Genomic DNA, 13,791 nt, shown 5'->3' with positions numbered 1-13,791 from the left:
TCTTTCCAAGTTTCTGGTTCTCCACACAGTCTTCATCTTCTCTCCTGTGTGCAGTTCTGGGGTTCCTTTCCCTGGACACTGATCTGCCAGCTGCCATTCACAGTGCAGTAGTAGGGTCCCTGCTCAGTATGTTATCCAGCACTGCTGAGCAGGAGCTAGAATGCTGAGCAGCTCCAAGTTATCTGTTGGCCTTTTTGCCCTTTGGTACAATTGCTGCAGATCCTTCACCTTTGCCCTTCACTGTTGCACACCCAGCTTTTGCATGTCTCTTGCCATGTTGACCTAAGCACCTCAATTCCTAAGGCCACTCTACAGCCTGCTTTGCACTGCTCCTCCTTATTTGGAAAGGAAATACAAGACTTACTTCCTAGACTGGGCTACAGCATGAGACTTGCCTGAACTTTTTTGCATCACAGCTTTATCTGGTGCCATAGCTGTGTGCTATGATAGCAAAGGTGTGTTCACAATAGTGGGTCAACCAGAAGTAAGATACTTACGAAGCATACTAGGAATTTTAAAATTCCACACAGTGACCCCTGGGAAGCAGAGTTCACAACTGGGACCAGAATTGTCTTTATGGGATTTAGGCTGAAGGACTTTTTGCACTGGTACGTATAAGACAGTTTAGGCTCATCATTACTGTAGTGGAAGAACAGTAATATTACAGAATTTGTTATTCACGGATGCAGCTTAATTTGACCAAGGTAAGTTAAGGCTTTTACAGAATGATTCTGAATCCATGCAAAGGAAGTTGACATAAGGCATGTTTTACTGGTACAATATTGCAGTGTAGACTATGCCTCAACTAGAAGAAAGCCACACTCAGTATAACTAGTAAGTAATGGTGTCTTCCCTGGTGTATGGCTCCCAGGATGGGGAACACTGAGGTCAGAGACTGGCTATGCCTATTGTAATAATGGTTATCCATAACATGGAGGGGAGGTATTCAGCAGTCTTTGCTTTGGAAAGCTCCAGGAGTAAAATTACTGCCATGCTGCTCAACCATCACCTCTGAGAAAAGCCACATTTAGATAACTGGTTCTTGCTCATGCCTCGGACTTCAGCCAGGATTAACATAATTTTCTTTATAGTACTGTACTACAGTGGTAAAGAAGAGCTCTACTAGGCACTGCTTTTTTTTAAAAAAAGAGTGCTTATGCACTCTGTATGATACTGGAATTTAAATCATTATCCAACTGGTTTTGAAAGGAAAACTCCATTTTTTTGGCAAATTGATCCTTATAAAATCAGTTATTATGAAATAAAGATTGAAGCACGGGGCTTTTCTTAAGAATTAATGGATAGTGTGGAGGTTGGTTGTAACTGTGTTGGTCTGGCTATTTGGGAAGCATCTAAAGTCCTAAGTAGTAGCTTAGATCCTTAAAATGTAGTTGGTTATTAATCCCAAAGAAATGTCCCCATGTTTAAATCACTATTGTCATTACAGGCTAAACAATGGTGATAAAAATGATCATTAAAAAACAGAATGGTCTAAATCCTCTTTAGTATGTGATACAATTTCAAGGGGCACACAACTATTCTATGAATGCTTGCTTCACCCATCAATCAGAGCTGTGTATGTGAAGGTTGGATTTTTATTACAGTGGAAATAACTATAGTATAGTATGCCATGCTATAAAACCACAGAACAATTATGTAATTATTTGTCTGCATGTACTTTTCTATCCTGTGACTTGAGGTCCAAATTTGGAAATTTGGGTACAGGGAAAAAAAGAATATATAAACTGCATAGTTTACTAATGGAATTCATACCTACATATGGGATGACAGCTCTAGAACTGTTCCAGACAGAGAGCTCCTGAAGAAGAAAATCTAAGAGGGCAGTCACAGCAATATGAAATAACCATATAATCCCTTCCTCAGTCAGGGTCAAAAAGCGAATACCATTTTTCTGGGAGAGGAACAGCCAGGTCAGTCATGAGAAACACTACTTTGATACTTTCTTTCAGCAATCTTTCCTAATAGGTTTTATTTGCAATCCCCAAATGGTCAAAATATAAAAGGAGAGAGTGGGAGGTGTTCCCCTACAGGCAGAATACCTGCATTCAGTGAAGTGTTCCTCCCCTTAAAATGTCTCTAGTTTGTAAAGCAAATATTAAAGCAGTATATTATGTGGGTAGGAATCAGCCAATAGTGACAGGACTAAGAAAAAGGCAATATAACTATAATGGGTCTATCCAGGAGATCTTAATCAGACAAGACTTCTACTGGGCACAAAACCTTAATAAAATACACACTTTTTCAGGATGTCTCCCAGAAAAGACATGTCTGACAAGCAAGAGCAGACAAAAACTAGCAGACTCTCCCTATGCCTGAAGAAGGGTGCTTGCGCCTGAAAGCTTGTAAAGAACAATTTTCCCAACTATTCAGTTTGTCTAATAAAAGTTATCATATTTACCCAAATAACCTTGTCTGCCTTAAGCCTAATACTTCATATCAATGACCACAGCGATGAATGACCAGAAGTAAAAACACAAATAATTTCATTAATGGTGACACCTTTCAGGAATTTAATGGAGGTTACGTGTCTTGTGTATGCCTTACTGTCTCATGCTGGTTAGGTCTCCCTGCAGATGCACCTCTGTTCAAGGAAGGAGAAGGGAAATGTGTCAAGGCAGAAGAAAGGTTCAAATGGCTCTTCTTGAAACAATCAAAAGCACATCCAGTCTGAGCTGTATTGGCTCTCTCATGCAAACAGGAGTGAAAAGTGCTGAATACTTATTTGGCAGCCAAGGTTCTTTGGGTAAATCTGGTATCTTTTATTAGAACAACTCAAATAGTTGGAAAAATTCTTCCTTGCAAGCTTTTGGGTACAAATACCCTTTGTTAGGCTGAGGAAGCAACTGCAGACATTTCCTTAGCCTGACAAAGGGTATTTGTATTCAAAAGCTTGCAAGGAAGAATTTTTCCAACTATTTGAGTTAGTCTAATAAAAGATATCAGATTTATCCAAATAACCTTGTCTGCCTATGTCCTTAGACCAACACGGCTACAACCTATACCCTTGAAATACTTATTTTTGTCACAGAGGTAAGGGCAAATATAAGTGTCCTATCATATTCAATAATGTGTGCCTATTAAGAAGGTGCCATTTTTAGTTATTTTCACAGGGAAAACACACTGTTCAATGTACAGCAAACTGTGGTTTGAAACAAATATTAAAATATATTCTTATTGACAATTAAATTCTTTTTTGAACACAATAACACACCTGAATAAAACTGAATTCCCTCCAGTTTAAGGCACTGTTCACTGAAGGGATGGATGTTACTGCCAGCAAAGAAAGCAACCCAAGGCTCATTATTCCAAAGGAGATATACATTTCGATTCGCCACACTTCTTCCTCATTCCAAGAATTTTCAACATTTGCATGAACCTGATGAGAGAGCATAAGGGATTCCATTTATTTTCTAGAATATTTAACACTGCTAAAGTTGTTTTGCTCAGAAAAAAACCTCCAGTCTTAGTTTCATAGGAAAACAGAATAGAAACAGGATAAACAAAATTTGGTCAAATATTTTAGAGCTTTCCTCATGTCTTGGTGAAAAAGCTCTCTGTTTCATCACTGCTCATCCCAGAACTGTATTAAATTTAAAAACAGGCTAAGAAAGAAACAGGGGAAGGAAACTGAAGCATGATATATTGTATATTTATAGCAATCATCCCATGAAGTAAAGCGTAATTCTGCACTTTTCTAAAGAAAAATGTCCATGTTTCAGATCTCAGCAATTTAAGTTCTATAATGCAAGCTGGATGGATCTTCATTCTTTCTGTATTTTGCCGATTTAAAAATAAATCATCATTTCCCAGTATTGCTTCAGCTTTCTGTGTATATTGCCAATTTACCCTCTGTCTTCTCTCGCTAATGTCAAACATAAGGAAGATGGATAAGCTTGAAGGTCTCCAGATGAGGGAAAAAACAATTCAGTTCTTTAGCTGTCAAGGCATTTGTATACTTAATTAGATTTTATAGATTTTCCAGTTTCAAGGGGACTACAATCTGTAACTATCTATCAATTTCTGCAAGAGGCTGCTACAGATGTTGACGTGTGATATTTTCATGTTATAGAAAGTTTAACAACTTCATAAAAGTCCACTGAAAAGTACATGTCTGAGCAGTTAAGGTTCCTTGCTGAATTCTGTTTATGTATTTTATAGCTCCAATTCTCCTTATTTCTCTCTCTGATACAAAACTGGCTGGATCATCAGGCTCAGAGGGTAGAAATCAATGGCTCAATGTCTAGTTGGCAGCTGGTATCAAGTGGAGTGCCCCAGGGTAGTTCTGGGGCTGGTTTTGTTAAATGTCTTCATCAATGACCTGGAAGATGGCATAGAGTGCATCCTCAGCAAGTCTGCAGATGACACCAAGTGGGGGGGAGTAGTAGATATGCTGGAGGATAGGGTTAAGATTCAGTGTAACCTGAACAAATTGGAGGATTGGGCCAAAAGGAATCTCATGAGGTTCAACAAGGACAAGTGCAAAGTCCTGTGCTTAGGACAGACCAATCCCATGCACCAGAACAGGTTGGGGGTGGACTGGCTGGGCAGCAGCTCTGTAGAAAAGGACCTGGGGAGGTACAGTGATCAATAAGCTGAATATGAGCCAGCAGTGTGCCCTTGTTGCCTAGAAAGCTGATGACATACTGGGCTGCGTTGGTAGGCGTGTTGCCGGTAGGTCAAGGGAAGCAATTATTCCCCTCTATTCAGCACTGGCAAGGCCACATCTAGAGTACTGTGTCCAGTTTTGAGCATCCCACCACAGAAAGGATGTGGACAAGCTGGAGAATCTAGCGGAGAGCAACAAAAATGATGAGGGGGCTGAGGGACATGACCTTATGAGGAAAGACTAAGGGAACTGGGCTTATTTAGTATAGAGAAGAGAAGACAAGACTTAGGGGGATTTAATACCAGCCTTCAACTACCTGAAGTGGGGTTTGAAAGAGGATGGAGTTAGACCAGGGGTGGGCAAAATGTGGCCCAGGGGCCAGATGCAGCCTGCCAGGCCATTCTATCCCGCCCACAGGGCCCCAAAAATAAATTAATATTAATCTGCCCTGGGCTGCCTGTCACATGGCCCTCGATGACTTGCCAAAACTCAGTAAGCGGCCCTCTGCTTAAAATAATTGCCTGCCCCTGAGCTAGACTGTTCTCAGTGGTGGCAGATGACAGAACAAGGAGCAATGGTCTAAAGTTGCAGCAGGGGAAGTTTAGGTTAGATATTAGGAAGAATTTTCTCACTATGAGGGTAGTAAAGCACTGGAACAGGTTACCCAGAGAGGTGGTGGAAGCCCCATCCATAGAGGTTTTCAAAACCCAGCTAGACAGATGATCTAGTTGGGGACTGTCTGACTTTGAGCTCCCACAGACAAGGGCTCGGACTGTGGACAGAGCCAGGGCTGCAGACCTCTCCTGCACCCAGATCCCATCACCATGGGGAGGGAGGGAAGGAGGTACCAGGTCCCCCGCAGAAGTCAGGCGGTGCCTTCCGGCCACAGCAGCAAGACTCCTGGCTCTGCAGTGAGTCTGCCCAGCTCCCCTGCAGTGATGGGGCCTAGGCAGTGTGACAGCCTCCCTGAGCTTCCCAGTGCGCTTGTGCCACCATGGCCTGGACCTGGAAGGCCTCTTTGCACTGCTGGGCCAGGCCCTCCCCAGCTCACCCTGGTGGAAGGGGAGGCCCGGTCCCAGCGGGGCAGCCTCTGCTGAGCACATTGCATCCTTCCCCCACCAGCCCAAGAAGGCGCCGCAACAGCTGGAACAGGCAACACTGGGACTGAGGGGTTGCTGCTGGCCCCTCCTGTGGTGAGCACAGCTCCAGGGTGTTCCTGAGGGCCAGCAGCACAGCAGCTGCAACCTGGGAAATGGTTGTTGCAGCCCTTTCACTCCCCCCGCAGGATCTCTGCTGGGCCACCTTGCTGCATTACCGCTCCTCAGGAATGCACAGTGAACGTGATCCCACAGCGAGGGGCCAACAGCAGTCTCAGACCCGGTGGCACCTGCTCTAGCTGTCATGGTGCCTTTTTGGGCTGAGCCAGCCATGCGCTCAGCCCCACCTCAGGGCTGGATCAAGCTGTGCACAGCCCCAGCGCCATGGGCAGGAAGAAGAAAGACATAGTGTGCCTAGCAGAGGCTGTCTTAGTGGGACTGGACCCTCCCCTTCCCATAAGGCAAGCTAAGAAGGACCCAGCCTGAGAGCATGGAGAAGCCTTCCAGGTCTGGGCTGTTGCAGCACAAACATGGCAGGAGGTGCAGGGAGCCTGTTGCCCTGCCACTGGGGGGCGGGGGGGGGAGACGATGACACAGGACAGACCCACTGTGGGGCTAAAAGTCTCACTGCTGTGGTGGGGAAGGCCCTGCCCAACCCCTGTGGGGGGGCCTGGCACTTCCCTCCCTCCCCATGGCAGTAGGTTCCAGGCACAAGAGAGGTATGCAGCCTTGGCTACATCTGCAGCCCCTGCCCATTGAGTCAGGGCTACCCCTTGCCCCCACAGCAGGGTAGTGCCCCCAGTGGCTTTGCTACTCCCGCCATCCTCTGCCCATGGCTCCCCACCAGTGGCCTAGGGCCCGTGCAGCACTGGGTGTACAGTGAAGAAGGGGCTGGGCTATTCCAGCCATAGGTCACTAAAATAGGCATGTGCTATCAGTTAACTGTTTAAGTGCTATAATTAGGAGGTTAAATGGATAATTTTTTTAAATGGTATTTATACTCCTAGTAGGAACACACATTTTCTTGGGATAATCATGTTTTACATTGCTATGTAGTGTAGCTATGAACCATTAAATAACCGGCATGTAGTAAAAGTGGCCACAATTCAGTAGAGGATTTAAGTAATCACTTTATAGAGCTTTTGTATGTGTATACAGGATCCACTCTTAAAGCTTCTACATATAAATAAGGACACACTCGCCATGACAGCAGTAGGGAAACAACTTAATGTTTTTGTTTGCTTTTTAAATACCGTTAGGTTCTTAGATACCAAGATGACAAATATCTTGGATACTAAGAGAGCTCCTTTGATTTTGCCTTTTCTCCCAACCTCTTTTGGAATGGATGATGTGTATGCCTCATGGGAAAAAGAAGGAACAGATCCTTAACTTTTCCTGCTGCGGGGACCTAGTTGTGACTGGTCTCACATGAGACATTCATCAGGTGGGATGGCTAAATGTATCCTCCCTCCCCATTGGGCAACAATCAGTCAAAACATAGACCTACAAATTTGTCCTCCTATAAAGAGACAAGCCTATGAGCTCCATTTCATCAACCTGCTGGATACTAGAGATCAGGGACTAAACATAGACATTGGATTTTTGATACATTACAATCTGCCTGGCAACTGACTCCCCAGCCCAGCCCAGCCCAGCCCCTGGCTTCTTTACTTTTCATTCCATCCAGGAAGAGCACACACCAACTGCTGAAGCTTCCTTAGCCTGATGAAGGGTTTTTGAACCCGAAAGCTTGCTTAATAAACTATTCTCCAACCATTTGGGTTGGTCTAATAAAAGATATCAAATTCACCCAAGGAACCTTGTCCTCCTATAAAATGCATTCAAACATACTGGTATAGGTCAGAAACACAACCAACTAACTCTACTTTAATTATATAAAGAAATTGGTCCGTCTTACCTGTTGATAAGCCATATTGAGAAACAAATATCGTTCTGACCTCCTCATAGGTAAGCAGAGGCTGTAAGCCACATGTACTGTAGCAAAGAAAAAACTGAGTAGACCAAGCTGCTTTCTACATTGCAACCAACTCTCCAGCCAAGGAGGAAATCGCCTATATTTAGTGCCATAGTAAAGCTGATAAGCAGCTGCCAGGAGTCCTGATAAATACACCAGAGACAACAACGTGATAGCAACAACTGGTAAAGTCTTGTTCACAATCTCAATGGGAATCTTGTAAAAGTCACTCTGCTGATTTCTCACATATGGATGTATCACATCTCTGATGAAGGAGTAGATGAAGAAAAAAGTGGCCAGGCTAACAGCCAACACTACTGGCCCTTTCCACAGTGTGAACAGTCGTAGAGGTAAGTTTTCAATCTCCCTTGATGCTGACAATGCTCCCAAATCAATGGGAATAAAATTCAACTGACGAGCAAGTTCAATGATTTGTTGGCGAGCTTGTACATTGCTACTGCATATATAGACCTATTGGAAAAGTCAAGTTAATTATTTGTAGTCACAGAGATGCCTTTAAAAATGAAATCAACAATTTCCAGGCATGCAAGCTCAAATCAGAGCACTAACATTCAAACTACTCATCACTATCACAAGACAACTTCAGAGGAAAACTGGAACAACAACAACAACAACAACAACAACAAATCCTTAAACAATTCAAGTCAAAGTAAAGCAAACTGATTTAGTGACAAAATTACCTAAATAAAAATGCTATTTCCCTTCAGTTAATATAAATTAACTGCAAGATGCCTACTATTTACCACACTAAAATGTCTGCCAGATTAGAAGAAACCTAAAGGGTTATATTTAAAATTATCCCTCAAATAAGTGACCCCCTTCTTTACCTTAATATAGGAAGCTTACCTGATGGCCCCAGTACAAACGCAACGGCAATGAAAAACAGTGCAGGAGACATATCTGACCTCTCTTTTTTAATGAATCATATTTTAAACAATGATTTGATTTGACAGCTAACTCCCACAAGTGTGTTTGAATCACTAGGGCTTTAAAAGCAAAAGAATGTCCTCCTCCCCCAACCGTCTATGCAGAATCTAAGAGCTAGTTCGTTATATAGAGAAAGAAATGTGCTGTTTTAAAGCTCTGTATTTTTCTCCTTTATCATCTACATTTGTACACTTTGCCCAGCACTGTTTTTTTCTGATCACCTTTTCTGACCATTTATTATCAGCTCTGAAACCAACTTCAATGGAATCCCGATTAGAAGAAAAGTTACCTACTGACAGTTCTAGTCTGGAAACTGGCTTCTAAAAAAAGGCATACATGGGGGCCTATTTTTATATTATCAGACTAAATTCCACATAAAATGCTCTCAGTTTAATAAAAGGATGCTTGTTTTTTAAGTGCCAGACTTGAAAAGTCAACCTGGGCACTGAGAGTCATGCTAAGTTAGTTACTTCTGCACCAACACGATCAGTAAAGGCAGCAAAGGTCAGGCTCTTGAGCTTGCATACAAAACTCCAGAAAAGTGGAGGTGTACCAATACATTGGTCTGATACCAGATCGGCACTGATAAAAAGAAAATTGTCTGTACTGGAAATTGGCTTGAGATGCCCGATAATCTGGCCAATAAATGACCTGTGCATGCAAAGCATGTAGGCAGTGAAGAGCATTGCCAGACAACTTGGAGAGCTGCATGCAGCTGGTAAGTCTGGTGTGGTAGAAGGGGAGAGGGTAGGGGACAGATCAAGACCCCCCGCGGTGAGGGGAAAGCAAATTGAACAAAGAAGAAAATGATAAGTTAATTAGACCCACTGCCCCGTGGCGCAAGCGCTGCCTGGATGGGCTGGGGCAGGCATTGAATGGAGCCGCGGCTTGTCCAGAGGAGCGGCTCCCACTGCTGCGTGCCGCTTGTGCAGGAGCTGCTTGTCTGGCAGCTTGTCCAGGAGGGTAGGGTCCGTGTGCTCCCCATCTGCACAGGGTGGGCTGGGACCAGGGCTATGCCAAGGACTTCCCAGAGGGGTGGGTGGCAGTGGCGCTGGGAGGAGGGTTGGGGGGGCTATGGCAAATTTTGGGGTGGCTGCAGCCTCCTCCCCCATAGCCCCCTCAGAGCGCTGCCACTACCAGCCCTGTGTGCAACCCTGCCCCACCGGAAAGAGCCTGCCTTGTCCCACCTGGCACAGATCCAGGGGCACATCTTCTCCCCCCCGCCACATCCCCTCCTGGACGAGCATCAGATGAGCCGCCAGACCAGCAGCTCCTGCACGAGTGGCACACAGCAGTGGGAGCTGCTCCCCCCTCCCTGCACCCTCTGGATGAGCTGCAGCTCCATCCTGTGCCCACCCCACCCTGGCTGGGCAGCGCTTGCCCCAGGCCCTGCCTCACTCCTCCCTCACTGTGGGGGCCTTGATCTGTGACCCCACACCCATTCCTTCTCCGCTCCCTTTCCACCCCATCAGACTTACCAGCTGCATGCAGCTCTTCAAGCTGCCGGGCTGATATGCCTCCTTAAAAGTTGACTATCAGTATTGGACCCAAAAATCTGTATCAGTGCACCCCTACAGAAAAGGAAAGCAAATTTAAAGCTCCTCCACTTTATGGAGGAGTGTTTTGGGGTTTGTTGGAGGCACATAAAGTATACATTGAGCACTCAGCCATGTTGGATCAGAAAACAGTCACATATAGCCATATTTGCCTCCTTCCTTTTCATTAACTGGGTGGACTGGGGACAGCCCAGAAGCCTTCAGTAATTTCTAATTTTAAACAATTTGTTTCCAATTACATTTCCACTTATATCCCAAGACCTGGGGTCAAGCTTTCAAATTTCTGCACCTCTCGCAAAAGTTGATGGCATCACTAAAATTTAAACAAAAGTATTTGGGAAATACAGCTTCTATCCTTGTTTAAGTGTTAGGAAACACAAAAAAAAGAAATGTTTGGGAAGAGGACATTAAGTGCTAGTTCTGCCTCTTGGCATCAGGGAGCTATGATTTCATCCTGCATACACATCATATGAAGGCAAAACACAAACTGTACCTGTCTGCTGGCATCCTTGGGTCCTAACTGTAGTGCCCAGGCTGACACTACATTAAATCCTTTGACAATGGAAGAATCTGGGAAAAGTGATGCCAAATACTCTGCATTGGATTCTGGATACTGATCTACCCTTGTATTGTTGCTAACATCAACAAGAATTTTACCAACAAGTAGATGCTTCAGGTCCCACAAAGAGGCATAATGTTCTCTGTGTATGGCAACAAAAATTATGTTAGTTTTGGCTACTGCATCTTCATGGTGAGTGACATCAACCACATGTGGAAAGAACTCAGCAGCAAATTTGGGGTTTCTGCTTCCTATGACTACATGGTATCCACACCTGATAAGCCGAATGGTCAGGGACTTGGCAAAGTCTCCACTTCCAATTATGCCTACAGGGATCTTACTGGCATCCTTGATACCATTGACACCATTTGGTAAGAAGGTTTCATTGCAGTTCTTGGGGCTTCCCATCATTGAGATCGATTCCATGTTTCCAAGACACCAAGCCTACAATGATTTCCTTTGAAAGAAAACAAAAATATACAGCATTATACATTTTTGCAACATGCTACGATTGTTAAAACAGCCCTCAGAACAAATTCAGTGGGTCTAATTAACTTATCATTTTCTTTTTTGTTCAATTTGCTTTCCTCTATACAGAATGCACTAATTAAACTTATTCTGTATTATGTCAGTAATACAACCCAAAACACAACATGCTATAGTTGCTTAACTAATATAGCTGCAGACAAAAATATCAGAGGAGGGAAAATTAAAACAGAAGGCAAGGAAGTGAATATGTATTTCCAAATATATTTGAAATGCTATGGGAGGCAATGAGGCAGAGAGAGATATGGTTGCTATTTCAGGTGCTGTTTTGCTAACAACTATGAGATTTTGTGGAGAATTGGAAGAAGCTGATGCTTAATGATCAGAGGGGAGAGAAGTGTAATAACGGGCTAGATCCTGCTCTTGTTTATACAATATAGTCTTAGTTACATTGGGATAAATTTCAGGTCCCTTCATTAGCTTTGCCTTTGAAACTGCTTCTATAGATGCCCAGACATGGCTTTAAGGGCCTAGTTAAGGGGATCCAGATTTAAAACTTTGAACTTAACCATTATGTACTTCAGTTAACCTATTTGTAAAATTGAGGTAATAATTCTTTCCCAACCTTGTGGGATCAGTGTCATAAGAACTATGGACGAAGCTCCATATATAGAGTATTTTATTTGCTATTATTTGGATTATAATGTTTGTTCAGAAACCTTCCAATAGCATTCAAGATTTGGCTACCTCCAGAAATCTAGTGTTGAAGCGAAACAGCTAGTTTGGAAGGCCCAATTGTTGGATCATTGGGCACTTACACATAACTGACTTCTGCTCCAATGTGTTCTAATTAGCACACGCTGCAGCAGATTTGATTAGTCAAGTCTGCTGGAGTATACTAATTAGCATGCTCCAGCAGCCTCCACGTCATATGTATTCAGCATCCCCGTCATATGTATTCAGCATCCCCGCATTTCAAATTGGCACCGGGGATGCTTTAACTAAAGCTTGTTGAATGAGCTTTAGTTAAAGCACCCCTACTGCCATTCTGAAGCACGGGATGCTGAATATACGTGATGCTGCGTGCACTTACAAAAACACAAAGATTGCTACAAGACAAATAAGCTCCCTCCCTTCCCTGTCTTGTGTATTCAAGTTACTCTCTCTTATTTGGTAGCCTGCGTTGTTCATGTTGTTTCATTGCAATTGGCAAAGTGAACCCTTGCTCACAAAAGCTTATGTATCCCTGACTCAGCTGGTCTATAAGGTATACTTCTCCCATGCCTTCTGCTTCATTTCAGGCTAACACTGATAATCCTTTCTCTGTAAATAAAATTCATTACTCATTGTACAAACACAGAAGAAAAAAAAAAAAGGTCTTTGCCCCACAGAGCTTACAAAAACTAAGTAAGACTACGATTTGTAAGTGCAAGATATGTGACTTATCAGACTCTCATAGCTTTCTAACGAAGAGTGAAATCCAACTAGTCCTCTAGCACCTTAGCTGTGTAAAGAATCCTATTGCATGAATACTGAAGAGGTTAAATAGTCCTTTATCAGAAAGGCAGAGATAATTTGTCTCTCATAGCATGTACAAGCTATTCTTTATATCTCAGATAGACTCTGCTGGATAAGTATATATTAAAAAACAGTACTAGACTCATTAATCTAAACAGAACAGCTCAGTTGTAGTAAGTTTTACTGTCTGAAGTCAGAGTCTTCAAACTGTAAATCCAGATATCTCCAAAACTGGTCTTGGTCCTGGGTGCATGCCAAGTTAAGAACTAAACAGCAGTACCTGTAGGTCAAACACATCCACATGACTGACTGTAAATCAGTCTGGGAACAATACTTCATCACTCAGTACTTTCAAGCCTAGCCAAAAAAATGAACTCTTACTAATGATGTTTAACTTGCCCTAAGCAAGTAGATGAGCAGCATTTGTAAAGGTTGCCCAAAGGATTAAAAAAACTACAGCTCACTATATTACTTTTTCACGCAATACTGCAACAAATGAAAGATGCTTTCAGCTGAAGCAAATCTATATCGACTCTGAACATTATTTTTGGTCAATTTTTTTTCGGTAGTGTTAAGTATCATGTGAGAATGACCAAAAAAAAAAAATCAAGAAGAGTCACTGTTTTGTAACACTGACCAAGAAATTCTAGCAGAACAACAAAAACCAAATTACCCCATAGTCCAGCAGTTCTCAAGCATTGCCATGGTTGCAGAATCCAGGTAAGACTGCCCTGCACACACTCCTGCTGATCAGCTTCAGATAGCAGGAGCTGGCTCAGCTGTAGCTCTTCCCAGTCTGGCTCCTCTTACGTTCTCCCAGAAACAGAGGCATGGAGGACAGTTTCACCTACGTACCTCTCTTTCTGGATGAAGTATAGAGTGAGCCAGACTAGGAGCTGCAGAGTATGAGGTTGCACCTGCCTACTTTAGGCTGATCAGAGTGGGGATGTGAAAGGTTAAATGATTGTTTAACTGATAAACCCAGTTACTGTTTAGCACAGGGCGGAGTACAATCTGGCAGGGAA

The 13,791-nt window shown here is 43.2% G+C and overlaps 1 protein-coding gene across 6 annotated transcripts in view; it reads right to left on the bottom strand.

The window, feature by feature from the left end:
- STEAP2 (STEAP2 metalloreductase) overlaps positions 1-13,785 on the bottom strand; it is a 31,173-nt gene extending 17,388 nt beyond the window's left edge. For 2 of the 6 annotated variants that reach the window (XM_006028559.2, XM_025210003.1), the window contains exons 1-4: positions 13,440-13,785; positions 10,697-11,219; positions 7,643-8,170; positions 3,233-3,397 (exon numbers count right to left, since the gene is read on the bottom strand). In XM_006028559.2, the coding sequence (XP_006028621.1) occupies positions 3,233-3,397; positions 7,643-8,170; positions 10,697-11,188 (1,185 nt within the window). In that variant the 5' untranslated portion in view covers positions 11,189-11,219; positions 13,440-13,785. The other 4 variants (XM_006028560.2, XM_006028563.2, XM_006028561.3 and 1 more) reach the window with 4 other exon arrangements.
- Between the last annotated feature and the right edge of the window lie 6 nt (positions 13,786-13,791).

This window comes from Alligator sinensis, unplaced genomic scaffold (assembly GCF_000455745.1).
Source record: "Alligator sinensis unplaced genomic scaffold, ASM45574v1 scaffold479_1, whole genome shotgun sequence".
Taxonomy (NCBI): Eukaryota; Metazoa; Chordata; order Crocodylia; family Alligatoridae; genus Alligator; species Alligator sinensis.
Note: the sequence above shows the minus strand (reverse complement) of the source record. Positions and strands in the feature narration are given on the sequence as shown.